Source organism: Anas platyrhynchos, chromosome 3 (genome assembly GCF_047663525.1).
Source record: "Anas platyrhynchos isolate ZD024472 breed Pekin duck chromosome 3, IASCAAS_PekinDuck_T2T, whole genome shotgun sequence".
Lineage (NCBI taxonomy): Eukaryota > Metazoa > Chordata > Aves > Anseriformes > Anatidae > Anas > Anas platyrhynchos.
In genome coordinates, this window is record NC_092589.1 from 55,963,567 (window position 1) to 55,989,407 (window position 25,841).

Here is a 25,841-nt window from a genome sequence, read left to right on the forward strand (position 1 = left end):
AACTGGATAATGGGATCAAGCAATCTAAGCAGCTTTTAGGCTCATTTTATAAAATAAAGTATGTGACGTGACTACCAGCATTAAAGGGTATTGGGCTTGGTGACCCAGCATGTCCTGTGTACATCATTATGTATTAGGCATTGCATGTAAAACAGCCTGGCCACCACCAGGCTTGAGGTGCTTGCTGCAGCCATGCCCTCAGTATGCTGGAAGATTGCATGAGACCACAAACAGGGAGGGAGACGTGCGGATGCAGACTGTCAGAACCCAAATGCCTGAGAGGCTCCAAGCTGCAGGGTTTAGGTGGCAGCTGTGTGGGGGCTGTGGCAATCTGTTCCCAAGAGTACAACTGATATATAAGCAGTATATAAACATTGTTTATGTATTTAAGCGTAACAGCATTTTTAAATGCAGAGTGGGGAGGAAGGAGTTGTTCCTACGTGGAGCTCCTTTCTGAACAGATGTTTTGGCCTGGTAAGGATGTTATCAGATCCAGCTGGAAGGGAACCAATTCATTGCTTGATGCAGACCCGATTTCTCTGACATCTGAAAAAGCTCACTTGGAAGGTGGGATTGAAGTTGTGGAGTTCTATGCTGCTTGTAGTCTTGTACCTGACAATGGTAAGGAGTAGAAAAAAATTCCAAGGTTGGGAAGCCCTGACAGTGAATCTCTGAGTGGACTTCCATAGAGGAGTTTTATCTTGGCATCTGCAAGTGATTAGTGGAGGAATCAGTAATGGTACTTGTACTTGTTCCCTGTTCCTGCAGGATGGGCTTTATAACTCTGGCATAGTGTAAATAGTCACCACAGCCTTGAGACAACATGAATTTCACACAGTTGTGATCCAAAGCATTGTCTTTCCACGGGCTCCCTGCAGCAAATAAACTGCAGGTTTTGGACTTGTTCACTTCAGAATAGAATTATTGACTAGATTTGGAGGTTTGAATCTGTGTTCATAATATGATATATTTTCTTTTGCCTTCAAAATATCTAAATCTATGAAGAATGGATATTGCACATTGTGAAGTCTTCATGCAAAATGAACACATTTCTGTTGTTTAAAAAGCTGCCAAATTGTGCACTTTCCTCAAACTGCAGTGATGTCTAGTCACATCAACAGAGACAGAAAACTCTGTGTTACCTACTACATGTCGAGTGCCTAAAGTGAGATGAAGTGGTACTTTCTTCCTGAACAATAGAGGTCCATGCTTCTTAACAAAGTATTTGTAATCCTGCACAAAATAATTTTATTTATTTATATAAATAAATAATAAAATCCTGTGGGCTGAATAGATATCACTTCCCAAGAAGGTCTCTACCTAAGATATATGGAAAGTTAATCATGTTGTGACTTATCCCTGGAAGAAGAAATCTGTTATCTGCTCCTTAACCTAGCACAGTATTTCTGTAGGCTATTAAAAGACACGGTTTTACTTTTTTATTATTATTTTTTCTTTTTTTCTTTTTTTTTTTTTTTTTTTTCTTTTTCCCAGCTGCATATTGTTCTGCTTTACTGTCAATGAAAACATCATCCTACACTCTTCTTAGGGACTTACCCCATTTCCCTTCTGAGGAATATTCTCTCAAACTTTCATCTGTCAGGTAGAGGGTATTGCAAGTGTGGAAGACTTATGGAATGAACAGGATAAGCCTTGTCTGCAACCTACATGTATTCTGTAGAAGCTATTGATGTATAGAATATAATGATATAATGAAAAATATTAATATTCAAGCTAATGTACTGAATATATTGGTTTACTTCAATCACACATGATCTTAAATTTTGCCTTGAGTGTCATTAGATTAATATTTCTGGTGTTGTTTTTTTGTGCTGCTAGGAAAAAATGATTCAGTCTAAAAGTGAATTATAGTTGAATGGTAAGAGTAATGCGAAGATCTAATTCCATTTTCAATGTGGTTCATTTAGTATACAATAATTGTAACAGACTAAAAAATCTGGCACTGAATGCATTGCCATTAACTAAAATATTTTACTTCCCAAAAGTATACTTTCTGAAGGTCCTTTGCATCTGCAGTGTATAGAAATTACCAAGTAATTCCAAAACTAATATGCAAATTTCTGAAATCTGAGTTTACAGCATTTTTTTTGTCTTTGTGTGTGTGTGTGCATTTTTTTTTTCCTGCACAGCTTAGATAAGCTAATCATGAGAGCAGTGTGTCAGGTACTACATCTTAGGATTTTCAGTTCAATGTTTTCCACATTCTGCATGACTAACTATAAAGTACAGAATAAATCATGTAATCATTTAAACAAAGTTTTGTTGTTTTTTTTTTTGTTTTTTTTTTTGTTTTTTTTTATCAGTGCATGAAGACTGAAAGATTTCAACTGTTGTTTTTAACATCTGGAACCTCTGAAGCACTTAACATGCATTAATTTGTATTTGACCCTGAGATGTTCTATGCAGTCCACCTCTGAGATCAAATAAAAGGTTTTATTGGAAAGAGTGGGGGAGGGAAAGTGTTGCTATTAGAGCATGGTGTTTACTGTACATATTCTTAAATACAAAAAGAAGTAATTAAATTATCTTGAAAGTCTGGTCAATTTAGCTAGTCTTATTCAGCCAATTGTGCCTTCAGTGAAGCATGCACAACTCTCATTGAACCAAACAGAAATTGCATGTGTTTATCTGAGGACAACATTTCTCTCTGTCATTTTCTGCATGCCTGTACAGGATAGTAATCAAAATGAAGCTTGCTGCTAGCAGTTAAATGTTTTGGTTAACCAGCCCATCATGGTCAAAGGGTCAGATCCTGGCCTTTATGACCACAGTGAAGAGACCAGCTCTGCAGGAACTTAAGACAAGCACAGGCAATTCTGCCCCTGACCAAAACTGTAGTCTTTTGAAACTCAGTGCCTTATGCCATTTCTGGTTACAGACAACATTTAATTCAGCTTTGTGCTGTCTTTGTGGATCAAAAAAGTATTGATTATGTTAAAAGTACATGAGTGACCACACATGAACTTGCATTAGATTTTTATTGTTTAATGGTTGTAAACATCAAACGAGAGCTTGACTTGGACTGGTTTTTATCTTAGCTGGAAGCTTATAATCTTTAGTATATTTTTCTTCCTAGTATTTGCACTAGGTCTAGAGCTAAACAATCTGACTGAAAACAAACAAACAAACAAACAAAACAACAACAACAACAACAACACAATGGAAATTTGATTTTCTGCAATTTCTGGAAGCACAATACTGAGATATCAGCTAAACCTCCTTTGAAGATAAGAGTCTATTTTCCTGAAAATTTCCTAGTTTACACAAAAAAATATTACTCAGATCACCAGAGCCCTCCACATAGGAATCACTATCAAACAATGGCTAAAAATTGAAAGGTTTCCTATTTATTTTTATTTTTTAATTGTAGATAGTTAAGATCTTGTCAGAAGACAAACACATCTGGTATCACTGTATTTCTGTCTGCATTTAGTGGATTTTTAAAGAAAAATGTACTATGGGAATTTCTAAGGAACAGGAACCACCATTTGAAACAGACAAACTACAAAGAAACCTTCTGTCCTTCCCCTACTTTCCCTTAGTTGCTTAAGCATTATTCATTTCATAATTCAAACACTGTTGCAGCAATATATCTGTATAACCTTTCTACAAGCACCAAAACAATACAAGGAATGGATTGTTCTTCAAAACATGCACTGTATGCCAAAGTAAAAAAAAAAAAAGTTCCCCCAACAGTGCTGGCTTCATAAAATGTATAAGTATACTTTCTTATGACAGTGACAAAACAGTGAGAAAAAGGAGTTGTACAAAATGTTATTTACTATCTCTTGTAGATATCTTTAGGTTCAGTTTGTTGTCTCTCAACCGCAAAATCCCTTTTTGAATTAGAAAGTACAGAATGATTTGCACTCATCAGACTGAGTGCATGAAACAATGATTTTATTCTAGCAGAATTACAGGTCCATAAGGAAGATTTATTAGTGGGTGAATAACTCCCAGACAGCTCTTATCATAGACAGGCATGCAGGATGCAGGAAGCCAAACTAAGCAGAATTCCCTTTACTGAATTTTCAACGATGCCCTTGATTATAGATAGCATTGTTTACCCTCTCTTCCCTCCAACTTTCCTCTTCCACTAGTCTCCAATTATATCCCTTTATGACCTGACCAATTAAAGCCCGATCTTGACTTTGTATTAGAGTTGATGAAAAATTAAAGATACAGATGTACTTTTTCCAAGGCCACGCACACCTCAGCTGAGCTGGCTGACTGCTAGAAGCCAGACAATACTAACGTCATGCTGACTATTTTTAGCACACTATTGAATAAATATGCTGGAATAACACCACCTGGCAAGCTGAGATGAATGCATGTTACTTTAACAATAAAGAAGTCTACAATTTTATATTGTGAGGATAAGCTTACTGATCTGATCTGCAAATTGGTTTAACTTGCTGCCACATTTAAGCTATTGATCATACAGGGTAGAACACTCACTTAACTAAGAATTACTAAATTGCAATAGTCTAATAGGAGTTGACTATGCTTCTGTCTAACAAAAGGCAATATTGGTAGTGCCTGGATAAATAATGTGTCAGCTGAGAAAAAAATTGCATCTACTTATACATCAATTTAATATTGTTACATTTTTTTAAAAGGGACTCGATATACTTGTGGGTACCTCTTTTCTCTGAAAGAAGGAATGCTGGTTTTCTTTCACAATAGATTGATTTATTATTAATGTAGATTGATTTAGTATTATTATCATTATTTTTAATAGATTTGAAATTTATTTTGGACATCTGAGCTTCTGGTCATTCTTTAACCAAGGCTGTCTTGGTGTCATGATGTGGTGTTTTCCCAGACAAGATACTTGTTTTCAACGTATCCATTAGAGAAACATGAGTTCATGAGTTGTCTTTTTTTTCATCAAATTTCCCTGTATTTGGTTTTCTTCCTCAATTATCTCATCAACTATTTGTCCATTTTATATTTTGGAAAAAAATAACACAAGCAAGCAAGCAAACAAACAAACAAAACAACCAAAAACTACTAATTCAATTTCTCTCTAGAGAGTAACTAAATTAAATAGTGGTGTTTTCTGACATTTTATATGAACTCTGTTTTGTTGTTGTTGTTTTTGTTTGTTTGCTGGATTGTTTTTTCTTGGAAATACTGAGGCTATAATGTAATCACCTTTCTGATAGACTTACACTTCCAAAACTGTCCATCGTAGTGCAATAACAAACATTTTTATATGAATGTAAAAAACAAAGTAAAAACCAAAACAAACAAACAAACAAACACACACACACACACACACACAGAACATAAAGGCTTTGACTGTGCAGTTTTGCTTTCTTTTTGGAGCATGACAAATTATACACCAAGTAGAAGCTGGTTAATTTACATTCCTGGGTTGATTTGTTAATTAGAGAAGCAATGTTGCATTCTGTAGGAATCTGCTATATGCCGAAACTGAATTCTGATAGATGAATGGACATGACAGATAAGTAAATCATCATAATGTACTATAGGATGCACATTTTCATCCTCCAACCTTCCCCTCCGAATTCTTTAATGCTGCATACAAAGGCCAAATTTTAGCTGTTGGTTCCTGATAACAATCCTGATGCCAGACTCTTGTCTCTCTACATGGAGATATTGACTGTCCATATATGCAAAGGAAAGAAACCCCTAAATACAGAATGAAAAGAATATTGGGACCAAGATCCACCTGATAGCCCGGGGGTAGAACTTTTACCCTCCAATGTATTATGATTGTAAATAATCCTGATTAACTCCCATGTCTTCTTCACTTTTTCTAAGACAACAATGCTGTCTGACCTAAATACCTCTCCACCTCTATGTGCTTATGTCCTTCTTACGTTGCCATTTGTTCTTTCTTCTCTGCATATTGCTCTTTCCCATGCTATCACCTGTTCCCCATATGCAGTCTAAATTCCTCCAAACTTCAGTCCTGTTCAGGTATTTTAACCATTTATGGAACAGGAGAGTACTGTGTCTTCTTCCCAGCCAGGTGAATGAACATCTGTAGATGAATAGTCACAAGAACAAGCAGGACAGAAAACTTCAAATCTCAAAATACAGGTTTTGCTTCATAGGGGCAATGAGTTCCCTTTACCCGTAACCTATTTTTAAAAAATATTTAGGAATGTAATATTTTTGAGACAGTTGCTTGCCTCAAAGTCAGACAAAATGTATTACCTGAATGGAAAGTTATAGAAGAGGATGCAGCAGTGGACAGATGAACAATGTGACTTTTAAACACCATTTCCTTAGGAATTCAGACTATAATGCAATTTCATCCACCCAAACATTTGTTCATGGGGATTTAGTGTAAGTTACTTACACCAGATATTAAGAACATACAAGCTGGTTGCATTAGCTAAAGGGCAGCTAGTAGTTACTGTCCAAATTGAAAGTTTATTTGTAATCAAACTTTTCTCCTGGAAAAGAAAAGAAAAGAAAAGAAAAGAAAAGAAAAGAAAAGAAAAGAAAAGAAAAGAAAAGAAAAGAAAAGAAAAGAAAAGAAAAGAAAAGAAAAGAAAAGAAAAGAAAAGAAAAGAAAAGAAAAGAAAGAAAAGAAAAGAAAAGAAAAGAAAAAGAGAAAAAAGGTTACAAATCATTAATCAGCTGGGACTCCAGCACCTGTTTAAATTTGCAGTCACCAAATGATTGCACTAAAATAGCACACATCAGAGCAGATGGGGACTACAGAATCACTGTGAAATTCAAAACAGTTCAAAGGCAAAGAAGAACAACAAAGTAAAATAAAGAAAGCTTACTTGCATTTACAGATATTCCATAGGCAACCATCTTGTGAAATATGATGTTTTTGTCAAGCTGTCTCCTCAGTGCTCCTCCACAGCACTTAGTGAAAAAGCAAAAGTTGTTTTATACCATTCCTATTACTACTTTCAACTCACATTCTGGAGAGGAGAACAGAGGAGTTCAGTATATTTTAAAATCTAATGTTGAAGGAATTTGGTGGAAGTTCTGATTCAAACTTTGGGGTTTAAGTGTGTGTTTTCAGCTTAGTAACACTCCATGTTTTCTTAAAACTATTCAGTCTATGAGGGGCTCAAAATCAGGTTGGGCAAAACTCTGCTGCTTTTCTGTGTGACATTTATGTGTTTTATTTAGGTTGACAACTCGTTTGTTGGCATAAAAACACAAGACCTAGCTGCGTGCATAACTAGGCTGGGCCACCACTGCTTGCAAGCTCAGAACTTACAATGAAAGCATTGTTGCTGCTTTCAGGAAATGCAGACCCTAGGATGGTGAGCCTGTCTAGACCTCGGGTGTTTGCATGCTTGTTCATTACTGAGGCGTATTTCCATTACAGGATGTGCTGGATGTTGGCATGCTGGTGGGTAGCTGGGTGGCTCTGCACAGAACCCACCTGGGGCCAGGGTGGGCTGCAGTGAGCCAAAGCTAACATGCTCTGCTGGAGCCTGGACAGCACTGGCGGGCCTAACTCAACTTCTGAGGTGTGTGCTGGCTGTCTGGATTGCTCATTTGGCCTGGCAAATTTCCATGCCAAAGATCCTGATATGTATGATCCTGATCCACGTTGCTTCCCAACTAACAAATCATCCAAAAATTTGGAGCACGTGGGATGGCAATGACTTTTGGAAGGTCATTGGATCAAGCCCTGAGCTGACTGTGCTGGAGCCAGTCAAGTTGCTTCCTACCAAAGGCAGAATATTGTTCAGAAAATCAAAATTTTAATCATCTGTGAGAGGAGTTCCAGTTCTCCAAGTTCTTAAACAGCATTTAAGTGAGCATGGAAATATTTTGTAATTCACAAACTGAAGTCCAGGAAGATTTTTTTTCTTAAATTCTCAGCTCTTACACTCAAAAAATTATAAAACAGTATGAATTCCCAACCCCTAAAGACCATTTGAAATGTAACAGCGCTCTGAAGAAAAAAACAAACAAACAAATAAAAAACCTGAAAATAATAACATACTTACAGTAGAATAAATTAATGCTATGATTTCTAAATTCCAATTGTTCTTTGAGTCAGGAAGTGATCAGTGATTTTTTACCTAAACTTGTGGTATTGGAATTGCTGTGACTGTAATAGTTCACTGCAAGCTGAAGCTATAGCTAGTAGAGATAAAGCCATAAGTATTTCCTATGTGTAATGCTGAGGTTAATGTAAATGCCTCTAAGCAGATGACAACTCAATTACAAATACTCATGTTTACAAGAAGGGAAGACCTGAATGGTGGCCACTCAGTCAAAAGGGTTTAAACATGTTCCTTATTATCCTTGTGACACATTTATCTGTACATTTCCTCTTACTGATTTTCACTTTGCAGTTACACAGGATACTCATGATGGATACATATTGTCTCCATTTGTCCGAGTTGCATTCTTATGTTTGTAGCTCCTCACTTTTCACTTCATGACACCATGCTATGCAGTGGCTGCCAAAATCACTGTTGCATTCAGTGCTGTGTTAAATAAGCCATTTGTTTCTCCTCGGTCATGAATACTGACAATTTAAATGGTAATAGCTAGGCAACAATGTACAAACTTGTCTATCAAAAATTAAAGTTCCTTGGAAATTGTTTGATATGGACAATATTGCTGAACTACAGAAGTAAAAAGGGGAGGATAATATGTCTATATGAGAAATGGTACTTACAATGTTTGCTCCTCTTAAGAATGAAATAAGATTTCTGCTGACTGGTAACAGGATTAGCATGCAGTTAAAATTAAGGCACGTTGCAGAAGCTCTTGCCCACGCCAGCGTTGACTGTATATATAACATTATAAAGAAATTAGATTACAAGTTTGGTACAGTAAGAAAAAAAAAAAAAACGAAAAGGAAATACTACAGTAACATAATACTTTTATATGTGAAAATTACTGTTGAAGCATCAAAAAAATACTATCATGAAAACTGTGAATAAAATCAGACTATGCATACATTCTTCTTGTGGAGCACTTTAACAATCAAATTAGTACTTACTCCCAGCATAATCCGTGTATAAGTGTAAGCATCTTCGTCTTCATACCAATAGAAGGTATCAATAAACAAATATAAATTCAATCCCAGCCACACCAACTACAAAGCAGACAGGCTGCAGATTAGTGACATTTAGAGTATTTTTAATGCATATAAAACTGGTTATGGTTATAGTTTGAAAAGTATCTGAGAGATACTTCAAAATCAGTGTGCAATGCAGCTCTTGATCACACATGATAGAAATCACAAATGCCTGCTGGAATGAGGTTATCTTAGCAAATGCAGGATTATAGCCCTATCCCCACATCCCCAACAGAGGATATAGATGACATTTACTGTGTGGTGGTAAACTTGATCTTAAACACAGAGCTTAGTCTGGTCTCCAAAAAGGCAATAAAAGCTAAAATTAAAGAATTCCAGAAATGGAGGGAGTTAGGAGCTAAGGAAATTCCTTTCTCTGCCCCCCATGCATTCACCAAAGCCTCTGAAAATGATACAGAATATAATTGAATCACAATTCCAAACCCCAGTTGCCTTTATCTGAGGAGTAATGTATATGGACTTAGAAATAATTAAAAATAAAACAGTAAGACTTTAAATTGTTTTTAAGACTAGTTATAAAAAGGCTGCTGAATATTTTATAGCAAGTTTTACATTTAGCTTGGGAGTATTACTGTAAGCAAACCATAAAATGTCTTTTAAACAAGCTTAAAATATTTATATATATCCAATTATTTTTTTCTTTTCTTTTTAATACTAAAAATACTCACTAATAACAGGACCGAGAGTTTTTCATTCAAAATCCAACATGCCATCCTGAGTGCCTCTTCCTATGCTATGAGCAGCTGACTCTTGCCTTGTAGTGTAACCTGAGTTCTCCATCCATTCCTCAGGCTTTTCTACTAACTCCTCTTGTCTTTAGGTTTTAATAAGCACCTACTGGGAGCAGGAGCTCTCTAGGAATTTTCTAATTAAGGACTCCGCGACAAGAGCAGATCACCCAAATGATGTGTCTTGTGACCTGTGTAAATAAAATGCTGGTCATTGTCCAGTCCTTCTCCTCAAAGTTATTTCTCAGCAAATGAGAGATGCTGTCACTAAATTGTCCTCTTGTACTGATATTGTCTTGTTTGCTTTTTCTTTCCTTTCACTTTTTTTTTTTTTTTTTTCAGTTTGAGCAGAATATCACAGTTTTTCATGATTTGTCTTCTAATTTAGTAGCAAATGAGAGTATCCTGTATTTGTGCATTACTGTACTCAGAACTGCTAAAAAACCCCAACCAACCAACCAAAAAAACAAACACACCACACAACAAAACAAACTTGGAGATGGCAAAGTCACCCAGTCAGGAGTCAGGAATTGTCAGAATAAAGGGTGCCCCTGTAACATTCATCTGGATTTCTTGTGACTATGGTAATGTTAAAATGCGTGATAGTTTTTCATTCAGTTGACTGCAATGAAAAATACACAGTTACTTTCTCCTATTACTCTTTGGTGTAAGGACACAAATTCTGCTTCCTTCCCTCTCTTCTAGGAGGAGAGAAACAACAAGTAATTTCCTCCCAGGCTTCCCTGTCAAGCCTCACAAACTTCAGCTGCCTTCATCCATTATCTATGAGGTAAGGGGAAGATGCCTACTTCAGAGGTCTGAGTACAGAGGGATTAGGAAAGCTGTGTCCCTTTCTCACATGTGTGGCTAAAGCAGCCTGGCAGGTGGCTCTTCATGTGCTCCTGACCCTGCTCCCACAATTTCTCTGCTGATGTGGCTTTGGCAGCACTTAAGGTACTCAGGAAATACAAGCCTCTTCCAAATGCAATACACAAATACTGTCCAGGGCTAGAGTTTACTCGTTTTTCCAGGATTTGTTTTTATTTACAAAACCAGATGTTTCTGTTCCGCCAAGTTTGTACTGAGGATGTTCAGCTATTTTCTTCTCCTCAGAGGTTTGTTCCAGCAAGGATTTAATGAGCCACCTGCAAAAATGGGTGAGGAGATCTCAGTATCTATCAGGAAGATCAAAACCTTTTGACAGGTCAGTTTATCAGAGAATAAGGTTAGTCTGTGCATGACTTTTTAGTAGGTGGTTATTTGAATGGCCAGCACCATAATTTTGATTCATTGTGAAGAACACATTTTCTGATTTTCCTTTGCTAAGAAAGAATAATAATTTAGTGCCTTTTCTGCCCTTCTCTGGAGGGGAATCACTTCCCCTTGGCTCTGCTTATATTGTGGAACTGACAGCAGCTGATCTTACTGGGGGAAGGAAGCTGAGGTTTCTCCCCCAGGCTGCTTTCAAATGTGGTCAACAGCCTCTGCAGGAAGGCCCTGACCTGGTCTTAGCTCCTTTTCTGTCCTGTCCTGATGAGTGATCTGCATTTGCCCTTGGACCCCTTCCCCGAAGCTATGCAAACTCTGCCTGTGATCTCCTTCCTTACCCAGTAACACCATTTCCTTGAGGCCTTCCTGACTTGACCCCAAAGACCTTTTGCTGACAATATAGTTTAAAAACATTATTTTTATTTTTATTATTTTCAATTCAGTTGCTATTAAGCTCATCTACTTTTTAAGCTAGTACTAATGACAAATATGAGTTACCAGAACCGTGGAAACATGATTATTAATATTTTGAATACAAGCATTTACAATAAATTTATTTTCAGCTTTATTTTTCCTAGATAGCATAATTATGAATTCTTTATCAATAAATTTTTGTGACAAGCCATGTGCATTATTTGGCCATTGCCTATTATGTGACTTGATAGAGGCTATTCCCCAAACCACCCTCTTTATAGTAGCTTTGATAACGCAGAAGCTAACAAGATAACAAGTATTGCTGTATTTCTCAGAGGTCAGAAGAAAAGGAAATAAGGGAGAATGGAAGAAGAATGTGTAGAGAGTGAGGAGAAATACTAGTAAGGTCAGATGCCAATTTTAACTACTTTAAAAAAAGAGGAGGGAAAAAAAAGAAAAAAAAAAAAGCTATCTGGATTAGCTACACTTCAAAGGGAAATGCTGCACTGCGATGTTCTGCTTTGAAGTTCAGCCGATCCAGACAGCAATTTTCTAAAATGAGTCAAAACTGGCATCTGAAATAGATTTTTTTCTGAGTACAGCAGATTCATATGCTGGTTTAGGCTCCAAAATTTGTCTGGATCAGCAGCTGTACTTCAAAGCAGCACATCTCAGTACAGCATTAGACTTTGAAGTGCATGTGGTCCAGATGCCAGTGCTCTTAAAGGAGCCGATGAATCAATCGCACTTTATTTTTTGTCTGTTGAAACAGCTATGTTTTTTCTCATATATAATGATAACGTGTGTGGTCTTCAGTATGGTATCTATCAATAAAAACATAATGCTAAAACAAAAACGCTTTATTGCTTCATTTTCTACAAAGGAACTGGTCATCATCATTTTATTATACTGATTTGTGGTTATCTTAGCCAATTTCTAGCACAAACTGTTCAGACAAGACTCAAGAAAGGATATTTTATTGATTAAAGAAATAGCTGTGTTTCATTTCTATATTGTTTTATCATTATCATGAGATAAAACTGTCCTAAAAGGTATTTAGAATAAGGATGAAAACAGGTTTGTTCTGGCAGACTGGGGAAAAAGCAGTGATGGGCATGCTAACTTCCCATGGAAAAGACAAGCAACTCTGTCATTAGCTTTGAAAGGTCAGTTTTTGCATGGAAAGAGGTTTATGAGGTGCTGAATTCTTCCATTTAACTATCTCAACATTAATGTCAATGTTTATATCAATTACTGCTACAGATCTGTATTGCAGTTAGTTCTGTTTGACAGCAATCTCTGTCTGAGGTTGTTAGTAATTTTTTTAAAGTACTTTCTACAGTGCTTGCCCTTTACAAGACAAATTAATTATTATCATGAGACTGTATGCATATACCTATATGTATTTCATTTTGCTAGGCTGTCCTAATTTTACTATTAGATATGCATGCCTTGTTTCTCAAAGGCAAAAAAATTTCAGTTGACTCTGAACTCTGCTGTAGACCTTTCATAGTTTTCTTTGTGTTCTTGTCTTTATGTCTGTTAGTAATCTCAAGGAATTCAATAAACATCACTATGCTACATAAAGAGGTGGATAAATATAAACAGGTAAACAAGTGACCCAGAGGATCAGGGTGCTCTAATTTTGCAGACCTTCTAACAATCATGCATGCTGGTTGTATCAGAGTGTATTAGACTCACTTTGTATTAGAGTATACCAAATGAGGATTTGGGTTCTCTAATCATTACATTATGGTTATAAAATATTTCCTTATAATGTCTAGGAAGTGAGAGGGATATTTGTCTTCACTGAATGGTGAAGGAGCTGAAAAATACAATTGATAAACCATTCAACTTTTGTGGAGAGATGGAAGCTCTTGAAACTACAGTGCAAATTTTTCCTTTTAAAATAGTTTTGCTTGTTTGTTTGCTTGCTTGCTTTTCTTTTAGAGACAATTCTGAAGGAACAGAGGCCAAGGTTCAGCTTTGGTTATTCTTCCATGCTCTAACTCCAGCTTTGTAAACGGATCTTATTGAATATCTATAAACAGTGACTGAGTGACTAGTAAGAGAAAAACAGCTACATCATTTTTAGAGATTTTCTTATAGTTTTTTTAAGTGCCTCATTAATGTTAATGGATTTTTTTTTTTAATGAACTTCCATTACAAATGAGGAAACTGTTTTGGAGTTTGAGTGCATTCAAAAAATCCCTAAAGCTCTAAAAGCCTAAATAATATTAGACTCAGCAGTGTTGAAGATTCAAAAATCATCAGATTCTTCTAAAATTTATGAAATTAAAAAAAGATAGTGGGGGAGACAGTGATGAGTAAGGAGACTTCAAGAGCATATGGCCCCTCGTTTGCAGCTTTTTTTCAGTAACAATATGTTTAATTTTTAATAAAAAGCATGAGTTTTATTAAAAATCTTGGCCCAAAAAGTAGGATTGAAAAGAAAATAAATGCAATTATCAAAACACTTGTGATACAACTGCCAGAATTAACAATGATAGAGTAGATTTTGTACTTGTGGTTATCTCTCTACTCTGCTTATGACCAATTGCCTGGAGCAGGGCCCCAAGAATTTCTTAATTTCTAAAACTTGCATTTGTGGAACACAACTAAAGGATATTTACGTCCATAAGCAAGGGCTATGTCTACAAGACATTTTGTGCATTTGTTACAATGCACAAAATCGAGAGAAAGACTTCTGTCTTTGTGCAGAAAAGAACAAAGTCCTTTAAAAGGAGGAAACAGCTTTTTTGTGGTAGGTCCAGCTCGTCTTGAATTCCATGAGCCAATGGAATATAATGGATATGCAGGTGTGGTTTCTATCCCTGTGTTATTGGACCTGATACTGGTGTCAAGGCTACCTCAAATGAAGAGCAGTGCCTGGACTGGCAACTGCAGGTTACATCATATACACTCAGGGGAATCAAGATAAGGAGCTGAAACAATAAAACATAAGGGATCTGCAATTAAAATCAAACGTCATGTTGGAGGCTAAAAGGAAGATTGTCACTGACCAGTCTGGGAACCACTATTGCTACTATCATTTATACAGGGCAGCCCCAATGCTGAGTCTTTCCACAAGCTGGCAGAGTTTATCAATGAGAAATTGTTTAACAGCTTTAGCTTGGGAGATAATCAGTTCCCAGCCAAGTAATATTAATATTTGAATCCAAATCTTCTATCTCTCAAGGGACTCCTTTATTACCATGCTCACACTGTAATCAAAATATATTCAGGAGTAATTTCAGATGTTCAAAAGCTATTTGTTTCAATAAGTGCCAAAATCTCCCAGCTCTTGACTGTACATCTCCAGAAATAGAGCATCCTACCTTCCTAATTATATGTGTAAAATGTTGGTTTTCCCACAAGAGCTGTTTTCCAGCTTAATAAAACAAAACAACCTCTCAAAGAAGCAGAAATCTTGAAAAAAAAAAAAAAAAAAAAAAAAGAAGAGAGAGAGATGTCCATGGGTTATGCAGACGGATTTTCGCTTTAGACGCAGACGGATTTTCCCTTTAGCTCTTTTGTAGGTAGCAAGCTGTAGAAAAGAGGTTAAAAATGAAGCGAGAAATGGGAAGAACGAGGAGCGAGAAGAAAAAAGAAAAAAAAAAAAAAGAGATGACAGTAATATCCATGTTTTCTTTTGTGTCACAGACTTGAAAAATCCCATAATAGAGAAGATATTTTTCATCTGGCCTTGTTCCAACAGAGCACAACTAGTCTGTGCATCAGCTGGCCTTTCTCCAGCTTTTCATCTCCTGTACCAGGTGCAACTACTAAGTCCATTGATCTGCAGCCCATGACACTTTTTTTGCAGGACTGTGCTCACAGGATCCCACTTATAGGTGCAGGCTCTGCCAGGCTGAGGATTACCCAGGGTAAGGGATAAGCGAGGGCATAGCCCTGGCAGGTGGGGTGACGGAGGGGGGTGATGTTCCCCCCATCCATACACACCTTTTCATGTGGGGTGAGCAGCTGTGTTTTACATCCTACACTATGTGACATTGGCTGGAGGGAGAGTGGGACAGTGCCCTGAGATGAACAAGTTGCTGGCAGAGTGACATGGGGGTGTTGCTCCCTTATGTTAGAAGGAAAGCAGAGGCACTTGAGCTGACCACAGCTCAGAGTAGCTGCAAGGAGAAGGGAAGCCAGAGACCAGGATGAGTGGGGACTGTGCTGCTGTTGGATGTAGGGTGGCAAGGGTTAGTAGGGCAGCTGAATCTGCAGGGGACATGGACTAGGCGAAAGGCTGCCAGCTGGTTATTCACTTCCTCCAGAGCAAAAATTCCCCTGCACTGCTGCACATGCATAATGCTCTTCATGCTCTCCAGTGCTGACCAGGTTGCTCAGCTTGCAGCACACAGTCACTTCTCATACATGTATTTTCCTCTCACACACCCTAACCTTATCACAACAGCAACACTAACCCTCCCTTACACCATTCTTGTACATCCAAGCTGCCATTCCAACTAACGTGGCAAAATACACATATCTTCCTGCTTCTGAGGGAAAAGCCTTCTCCTTTCAAAGCTAAGCCTCAAACTTAGTTCAAGCACTTTAGTTATTTGGTCTGACATCTTGCTATAGCAGGCCTTCTCCAATGCAGCAGGGTTCTAGGCTTCATTTTTATACAGGCAGTAATTCAGGTGTTTCTCAGAGAATTAAAAAGTAGTAGAATATAATATTCTTATCAAAAGGGCTAAGAAGTGAAAAATGCATTCTAAGGAATTCTAAGGAATTGTAGCAGCATTTATTTATCTTTACAAATGCAATTTAATTACTACTTACACCAGTCCATAGGACCTGATGGGATGGCACCCATGAGTGCTGAGGGAGCTGACTGGTTTCACTGCAAGGGCACTCACAATTACTCTGAAAGCTCGTAACGACTGAAGGAGGTTCCTAGGGACTGGAAAAGAACAAACATCACTCTTGTCTTCAAGAATGGTAAGAACTATAGGGAACTGCAATCTGGTCAGCCTCTGCTCAATTATCACAAAGGTGATGAAGCAAATTTTCTTGGAAAACATTTCCAGACATGTAAAGGACCAGAAGGTGATTAGGAGCAGTCAGTATGATTTTATGAAGGGGAAATGTGGTTTAACATTCTGATAACCTTCTGTGATAACAGGTTTTGTGTTTAGCCAGTGGAAAAAATGAACTGACATGAATCCGGTAAGTTCTACAAAGGGAAATGTCAAGTCCTGCATCTGCATTGGAATAAGTCTATGGATCAGGACAGCCTGGGGGCTAACCTTTTGGAAAAAACCTTGGCAGAAAAGACAGTGGGGATTTTGGTGGACCACAAAATGACCGTGAGCAAGCAAGGCACCCTTGTGTCAAAGTCTAACACCTTCCTAGGTTGCTTGAGGAAGAGTGCTGCCAATTGGTGATCCTTGCCCTCTGATCAGCCTTGGTGAGGCCACATTGAGTCCACTGCTAGGCTCCCCAGAACACGAAGGATAGGAACGAGTCCAGCAAAGAGCCACAGAGCTGTTCAAGAGTATGGAGCAACTTTCATGAGAGGATAGGCTGGGAGAGATGAGATTTTTCAGCCTGTAGAAGAAAAAGTTTGGGGGGATTTTATCAATGTGTATAAAATACATTCAAGGAGGATGTGAAGAAAATATAGCCAGGCTCTTCTCAGTGGTGTCCAGACGGAACAAGAACCCGTGGGGACAAAATGAAACACAGGAGGTTCCCTCTGAACATCAGAAGACATTTCTCTATTGTGTGTGTGACTGAGTACTGGCACAGGTTGTCCAAGAGTTTCCATCCTTGGAGATACTCAAAGCCTATCTGGGCACAACCTTGAGCAACCTCCTGTAGTTGACCCATCTCTGAACAGTGAAGTTGGACTAGATGATCTCCAGAGGGGCCTTCTTACCTCAGCCATTTTGTGGTGCCGATATCTCATCTTAGTTTACTAGAAAAAAAAGTGACCGGAGCATTATGAAGTTTCGAACCTAGACTATGAGCATTCTTATTTTAACTAAATTAATTTATCTTTTGTTAAAATTTTCATGAAGAAGTTATTAGATTTGTCTGATTTTATTTCGGGCTCTTACTCAGAACTTCGTGATCCCATTAGCCGTCAGTTTTTATGAGGGTGAAATGTTTCCAAGTACTGGATTGGATATTTTCATTGGAATATTTAAGGCAATTTTTGATTGAGTCAGTCTTAGATTCTTTCACTGGATACATTAAAAGAAATGATAAGGGGGAAACATAGATATTTAAGTGACTTCATATACCCTTAAAATGAGTTGCAATGACATGAATATTGACTTTCATTAAATTAATGTAAGGTATTGTATATAGGTATGTTTTTAAGACTGTTTTGCCACAAATCACGTTTTTCCAAAAAACACATAACCATGTAAATTTCTCATTTGTGTAGCATTAAAATTACTAGAGTTGATAAACTGTATGCTATCTGAACGATTTTTAGACAGTGAATGACTTCTCTTCGTTTGGACTTTATTTTCTTCCTAAATTCATTCTGAGATTAGTGTTAAAACCTAGATCCATATTAAATTAAAAATAAAATACAGTTTGCTTAACACAGGAGGATTAAGGGGTCATTTGTATGTACTCCTTGGTGTCTGTTATAATATGCACTCACAGGAAGAGCAGCAATACTTACAACCTTTCCAGATGGCTATTCACTACCGTGCACAAGAGAGGTCAAGAGCTAAGAGTTCACAGCATTTTCTAGCATGTTCAAAGTGGAAAATGTATTTTAAATAATTTCAGGTCATCATTTTTAACACTGCAGTATAGCAATATATAAAGGAATAAGCTGTAAGTATTCTGGAATCATTTCTCTGCCACTAAAATGTTATTTGCTTCCATTACCTTAAATTCAAATAAGCTGGTGGCACTGTCTATAAAGTATCTCTCTGTTTTGAGAACAATCCATGAAGAGACATAGGCAGCAGGGGAGAACAATGGATGAATACACCACGAAAAGGAGAAGATACAATGAATAAAGACAAATTGGGAAGATGACACATTCAAACCATATTTTCATAGTCTAAGCAATAATACCCTTGTGAGCAAAGATTTCCAACTCATGCCTGCTATTTCTCCTTTCAATTTTTTCTCCTCACATCTTCATCTCTTCCCCCAAACTTTTTTTTTCCTAAAAGCTCTGCAATTTTTAGCAACTAAAACTAATTAGTTTTGTCAGTCTTCTCCAACATCTCACAGTAATAGTGTGCATAAGTAAAATGTCTTTTACTTACAGTCTGTAACACATTTGATTTAAAGTGTTATGGAAAAAGCACTTATGGACAAATGAGGTATTAGGGCGTCGGATCCATTCCAAAGAGCCAGATCATTGTTCTTAATGTATCTCATGATTTGATCCTCAGAGTTGAAATTGTTTAGTGATTTCTTTTAAATAAGACCCCAAGCTCATTCCTTCCCACTACAATGGATGAGTTTCCAGTTAATAGGGGTCTGAGTCTGAACACAGAGAAGAAAGCAACAGACCAGCTCATGCCCCTTTCTCACCTCCCCTCTCCTTTGGCAAGGCACTGGGGCCTCTTCCTACTCTACCTGCCATATACCTGCTGGTCTCCTGCCATGGTGCTTTGGGAAAGCACCACGAGCTGCACAGTCAGCTCCCCTCTGGCAGTGACCAGCAATGTCCCTTCTGACCCATCACCACTCCTTTACCCCAGCCCCGTAGCCACACTACAGCCCTAACTACTTGCCATGGCATCACCCCATCACCAGGCCTTGGGGAAGTCAGCACTTACACCATTTCACACCAAGCTTAGATGAACACTGCCGGTGTTCTCCAGCTTTGAGCTGCGTGCTGTGGAGCCATAAATTCACCTTATTATCAGTACGAAAATAAAGGTAACTGCAAGGATGCGGTGATTAAAGTCTTCAATGTATGCCTGTTTATATTGTAGTTACAAATTAATCTAATGAATTCAATTTTATTAAAGGTTTTCCCAATATAGTGTTTTAAAACAGAAGAGATTAAAGTAGCTTTATATTCAAATATTGCTCATTTCAGATCTCATAAAAATTTGAATAACTGACTATGCTTTGAGAATAGAGAAATTAAAAGGCACTTAATGGACTATCAGTTAAATGCTATTAATTTAAAAATTGAATAACATTTAAAAACAAAACAAGAACCTTGAGGGAACTGTATTTATAAATCATGAAAAATTTTAAGTCATTTTAACACAGATTCAGTTAAAATGTTCTATTTGTTGCATATCTCAATTGATATGGAAAAATAATATAAAGCAGGGCTAGGGAGGTGATCGTCCCCCTGTACTCGGCTCTGGTGAGGCCACACCTCGAATACTGTGTTCAGTTTTGGGCCCCTCGCTACAAGAAGGACATTGAGGTGCTTGAGCGGGTCCAGAGAAGGGCGACGAAGCTGGTGAGGGATCTGGAGAACAAGTCCTATGAGGAGTGGCTGAAGGAGCTGGGCTTGTTTAGCCTGGAGAAAAGGAGGCTCAGGGGCGACCTTATCTCTCTCTACAGGTACCTTAAAGGAGGCTGTAGCAAGGTGGGGGTTAGTCTGTTCTCCCACGTGCCTGGTGACAGGACGAGGGGGAATGGGCTTAAGTTGCACCAGGGGAGTTTTAGGTTGGATCTTAGGAAGAACTTCTTTACCGAAAGGGTTGTTAGACACTGGAACAGGTTGCCCAGGGAAGTGGTTGAGTCACCATCCCTGGAAGTCTTTAAAAGACGTTTAGATGTAGAACTTAGGGATATGGTTTAGTGGGGACTGTTAGTGTTAGGTCAGAGGTTGGACTCGATGATCTTGAGGTCTCTTCCAACCTAGAAATTCTGTGTGATTCTGTGTGTGATTTCATTCAAAAAAGCTACTATTTTTTTTTTTTTTTGGTAGCTCTTGTCACAGTTAAAGTACAGTACAAACATTTCATTTTATTCTTTAAATCAAATACTATATGAAAAATATAAGATTATAAAAAGAAAAAATAATCAGAAGGGGACATGACTTGCCATAGGAGGCATGGCATTTTCTAGTAGGCCTTGAATAAAATTTAGAATTTTTAGGCAGCTCTCATAAGCACTTCACAGGAATTTTATTATTTTGTCTATCATTTTGGGGAAAAAAAAAAAAAAAAGTGGGATTCTTCATGTACAAGAATATTAAAACTCTAATGTAAAATAAGCAATGTTAATTTTTATTTCAGTGTAGAAAATGGTGTGCGATCACTAAACCCAAATATTTTTACTGCTATTTGATGGACTACTTGAGAGAATGGTGATGAGAAACAGAAACGTAAGAGATTTATTGTGTAATTCATTATTTGCCTTCTAACATCTTTCCCCCTCACATATATTAGCAATATTAATTCAATGAGAAGCTGCTGTCATACCTTGTTGTGAGATGTGCTCCAGCAGCACTGACATTATGGCTGATGCTGGGTTTGATGGCTGGACCAGTCTGGACCAGCCCTCAGACTGCTCTCTGTAGAGAGCATTTCTCTCCCCTGCCCCACCTGATGGAGCATGTCTCTGAATGTTTGTAGTGAACTCTGAATGTGTGAAGGAGTGACTTCAGAAAGGTTCATGGTTTTGAGCAGAAAGTGGGCTCATTCTGAATTCCTGTTGCAGTGAGTTGGCAAAGTGAGACAATGACTGTATAGCTGTTGGAGTCCTGGTTAGGAATGGGAATATGACGTGCTTCATAGCATTGGTAATAGTAACTTAAGAAAACGCATCCAGAGATGGTAGTCAAAAGTGATGTAAAAAAAAGTTGGGAATGATAAGATGGCTACAAAGATTAGGGTTGAATATAATGCTGTCCTTTCAAAAACCTTTGTGTACAGTCAGTTTCAAATATTTTTCACCTCTTGCCCAAGAACAGTGCTCAAGAGTCTCAGATTTCAGTTGACAAATAAATAAACAACATCTTAAACCTTGTTATGGTGGTGACAGCCCTGAAAATATAAATCAAGTGTAAACTGATCTAGTAATGTTTTCCAGACCTTAAAGACATCACAGAATGATTGCCGAGGAACATGAAGTGTCCTACACATATTAATGGACTGTTAACTCAAATCTAAAAATGACAGCCTATGGTGCATTGGAAGCTGAAACAGCCCAGAGCGTATGAAATAAATGCAATATCAGACATGCTATACAAATCATGGTCTGCACTGTTGTATGTCATCAAATGATTTCATCAAAAATCCTTAAAGGTAAATATTTACTGCCATAAAATTTCCACTGCAGTTTCACGAAGTGTGAGGAGCTTGCCTCAGATTGTTCTTCCAAAACAGATAAATCTGGGCTGCAATAAGTGAGCAAATCTTCCATCAAAGATGGCTTAACTTTAGCAACATCATAAAGACTGACAAGCTGCATACTGAGCCTGTCAAAGGATGGGTGTATTTATTAAAACATGCAATTTATCCCTGAATTTAGGTGTCATGCAACACCAAGTAGTTAGAATGAGAGGGGGCAGAAGTGCCTAAAAGAGAAAAAGCAACGATGAGAGTGGCTAATTAAAGTTCTAACGGAACAGATTTTGACTTACCCTATCCAATAATTTCCTTTTCCTTTAATGACTTACCTCTGTCTCCTATACATATAAATTACACTGTCTGAACATACACTGAATGTCAATTTCTGCCTTTTTTTCTCTTTTTTAAATTCCATTCTCTTTCATCAATTTTCTGACCCTCAAAGCCATCAGAAAATTTGTTGATATTCAATTTTCCAACATAGAATACTATTTGGTCCAATTTGTATTGGTCAAAAATATGATATTAAATTTGGCAATACCTGCTTACATTGGTAGTTTATACTTAAAGCACATTAAAACATCCTTTTATATTTTTTGAGCTTTGATTTTTTTTAGTCTTTGAAAAGAAAGATTATCATAAATTAGATTAAAATAGTTATATAAAGTTTCTTATATTTGATACTAATAACACAGTTTGATTATCCTAAGTGGTATTTGAGTTGTTTATCATAACAACTGTTTCCTTATCTCAATTTTGAAAAGAAAACAATTCACAGCCTGAATTTTTCATGGCATAGAAAGTTTGACAAAAGTGAGACATCCACTAAAACTGTGCAGCAAGTTGACTGGTTCAATAATCACGACTATGTGTTTGCTTGCAAGTTTATGAAAACTGTTTTATTTTATTTATTTATTCATTTATTTATTTATTTATTTATTTTGGTGAAGAATGAGTAAAAGAAGTTGAAATAAGAAGTTATCTGTGCCCAGTATTGATTACCCTCCTATCAATACTGAAACGGTCTTAGAATTTCTGTATAAAATTTTCTCTCTTGAAAGTTCCCATCATTTTCTGAGTATTTATTAGATTCAATGTGAATATTTTTAGCTAAGTACATACAAAAATTACTATGCAGTGAAGGGATTTTGTTATTGCTAGAGATGGACTGAGGGTGAGCTATTTTGTAGCTTATATACCTTTTGCCCAAAGGACAGTGAAGGCTGTGAAACTGAACTCACCCTGACCTGATCAGTGATTGACTTGGGGCAATAATTTAAGGAAACTATTTATACAGTTTAGGAGTTAATGCTAATATTAAGAATTTTTCAACATATTATCTTGAACATAAAGCCAGATTTTTGACCTGAGTCATTAAGATTTGAAAGATACTACTCGCCCTTTTTTAGTGGATGACAGCCTAAAGGCTATTTATCTGTATAGCTCCTCAAAGAGAAAAAATATCACAGTACTAGGAAGAAAACAAGTTATATGAACTTTCTTTAGCTTCCTACTTCTCATGCAACTACCTGCTGGAGGAAAATAGGGGATGGAGTCAGACCAAAAAGGCAGTGGGATGTGCATTGGCTGTTTCATTTTTTATTTTTATTATTTATTTATTTATTTATTTTATGACATTTGCTGTTTGGAAGGAGAGGATTGCTTTAGATTCAAGATCGTTTTGTATTTGGGCCAGACGGAATATATCTGATACTCTTAAAGTTATGCAAATGAATACCTGTATCTGCATATGTACTATGAGCTGGGAGCATTTCATGTTTTACGCAGAGGAGTATATCTTATTGGCTTCCTGCAATGGAAAGAAGGTGCTTTTGCACCTGATCCACAGAAAGGTGTCTCAAAGGACTGGATTGAAAAACAAGAATAAATAGTGCGAAAAATAATCTCCAGGTGGCAGAAGAAAAAGGGTGTGGGAAACAACTGGAGAAGTCATGCAAGAGTTTGACCTTTCATTTTTGCACATTTGTTAAGCTGCAAGTCTCTTTAAAGGCAAGGCAGACAACCATGATCTTGCATGTATCCTTAAACATAACTGGCTAAACTGAGAAGTCTAAAACACCCTGAGCAGCAATGTTTTCTAGAAGTTAGTGTTTGAATGCTTAGTGGCTTTATCTTTCTGAGAAAGAAGTAATGATGCAAGAAAATGCAATGCATTATCAGTCTTCAACTGCCTCGCGAGGGGGAGTGAAGAGGCAGGTGACCTATACTCTGTAATCACCAGTGATAGGACCCACGAGAACGGTGTTAAGCTGAGGCAGGGAAGGGTTAGGCTGGACGTCAGCAAGAGGTTCTTCACCGAGAGGAGGGTGGTCGCACACTGGAACAGGCTCCCCAGGGAACTAGTCACTGCACCGAGCCTGTCTGAATTTAAGAAGTGATTGGACTGTGCATTTAGTCACGTGGTCTAAACTTTTGGGTAGACCTGTACGGTGCCAGGAGCTGGACTTGATGATCCTTATGGGTCCCTTCCAGCTTGGGATATTCTATGATTCTATAAATAGTGTAGTCAGACATCATGGGGCTAGATTTAGAAAAGTCCTGCATAAAGAAGGGATCTCAGAGAAGAAAATGTAAATAACATTAATATCAAGAAAAGGAATTCTGATTGGTAAATTCTTTATCTGTCATGACTAGACAGATGAAAATCTATGATGGCAAGTTTGCCTTTAAGGTCATTTTCTTTTTTATTCGTTTCTTTTATTTATTTGTATTTATTTTTTTTAACAGGCTCTGTACTAATTTTGCTCACAGAATGACTAACAGAAATATGACCCTTGTGCACCTTTTGATCCTTATGGGTCCCTTCCAACTTGGGATATTCTATGATTCTATGGCAATCTATGGTGCATTTGTATCTACTTCATTTCCCTACACACTGCATGTTTATGGTGTACCTTCTAGGGAGCTGATGTAGAAACCAGAAAACTTGCAGGTTTGATAGGAATAATGGGAAAAGACAAATTTGTATCACAGTGAAAAAGTGATAAAAACAATGAGGTGATAAGAACAAGACAGGAAGGCAAAGCGTCTCTGGAGAGGAAACTATAGAAGAATCTAACCAGCACAGCAGCATTCCCTGAGTGAGCAGGGACATGAGACAGTGTTTGGGCTTTCTTGAAACTCTTGAGGCTTAAAATATTTGGATTATACCCTCCTCAGCAGTAACCTGGTAACTAGCTGACAAGGAGTGCTCAGCCAGATGCTCCCATAGAGGCATTTTCTAGAGGCATTGCTAGAAGGGTGCACATATTTAATTAATGTGAATTGTTTCCAAAGTTGACAGTGCATGCACCCTTAAATCTTTATTTCTATGCCTTTCATAAATATATTGTGAAAAATTCATCTTTTTTTTTCTTTTTTTTTTTTTTTTCCCTGATTAGGGATGGCATTTGCAACTTACTTTTTAAAACAATAGTCTTCTCATGGGAAATTCTGAAAACATTTCATATAGAAATAATTCTGTTTCTACAGCATATATGTTTTTTATCACTTTTTCCTATTGATTACTAGAGATATTTGCATAAAAATATACACATAGGAATTCATCTGCTGCTGCTGCTTTTTCCTAGCTTGAAATCAAAATCCCTATGGAACAAATGTACTCCTAAGCAACAGAAATTTTTATATGAGTTTTTTTTTTTTTTTTTAATAAAAAAAATAATGAAAATATTACTTACTACTTTTGGAAAATACTTTTTACTAATGGCTTCCACGAGCTCTTAATACAATAAACATGCTTTTAAAGCTCTCTCATAATTTAGTTGCAACCAGTACAGTTTAATGCAGAAAAATTGATAGCCTGTCCCACATTAGTATTGTTGTGGTTTGTTCTGGAAATCTTACTCTACTTACAAAAATGATCTTGAAATTAAATTTTTCTCCTACATCTAAAGCTGGTCAAAAGAATCATTTAATAAAACTGCCCATGCTGGGTGTATAAACGGAGCTATGTTTTATGAATACTTTTCTATGATATATCTTTAGTATTCTCACATAATCCGTAAAGGAAAGTCATTAAATTTATGTGCAGTCATTTTCTTGTCTGAGTGGCCCTCGCTCTTT

General features: G+C 37.2%; 1 protein-coding gene across 1 annotated transcript in view; it reads right to left on the reverse strand.

The window, feature by feature from the left end:
• NOX3 (NADPH oxidase 3) overlaps positions 1–17,404 on the reverse strand; it is a 52,179-nt gene extending 34,775 nt beyond the window's left edge. Inside the window, exons 1-4 of the mRNA XM_072035104.1 lie at positions 17,396–17,404; positions 8,990–9,085; positions 8,663–8,773; positions 6,792–6,876 (exon numbers count right to left, since the gene is read on the reverse strand). Coding sequence (XP_071891205.1) covers positions 6,792–6,876; positions 8,663–8,773; positions 8,990–9,085; positions 17,396–17,404 — 301 coding nt within the window. The remainder of the gene's footprint in view (positions 1–6,791; positions 6,877–8,662; positions 8,774–8,989; positions 9,086–17,395) is intronic.
• Positions 17,405–25,841: the final 8,437 nt, after the last annotated feature.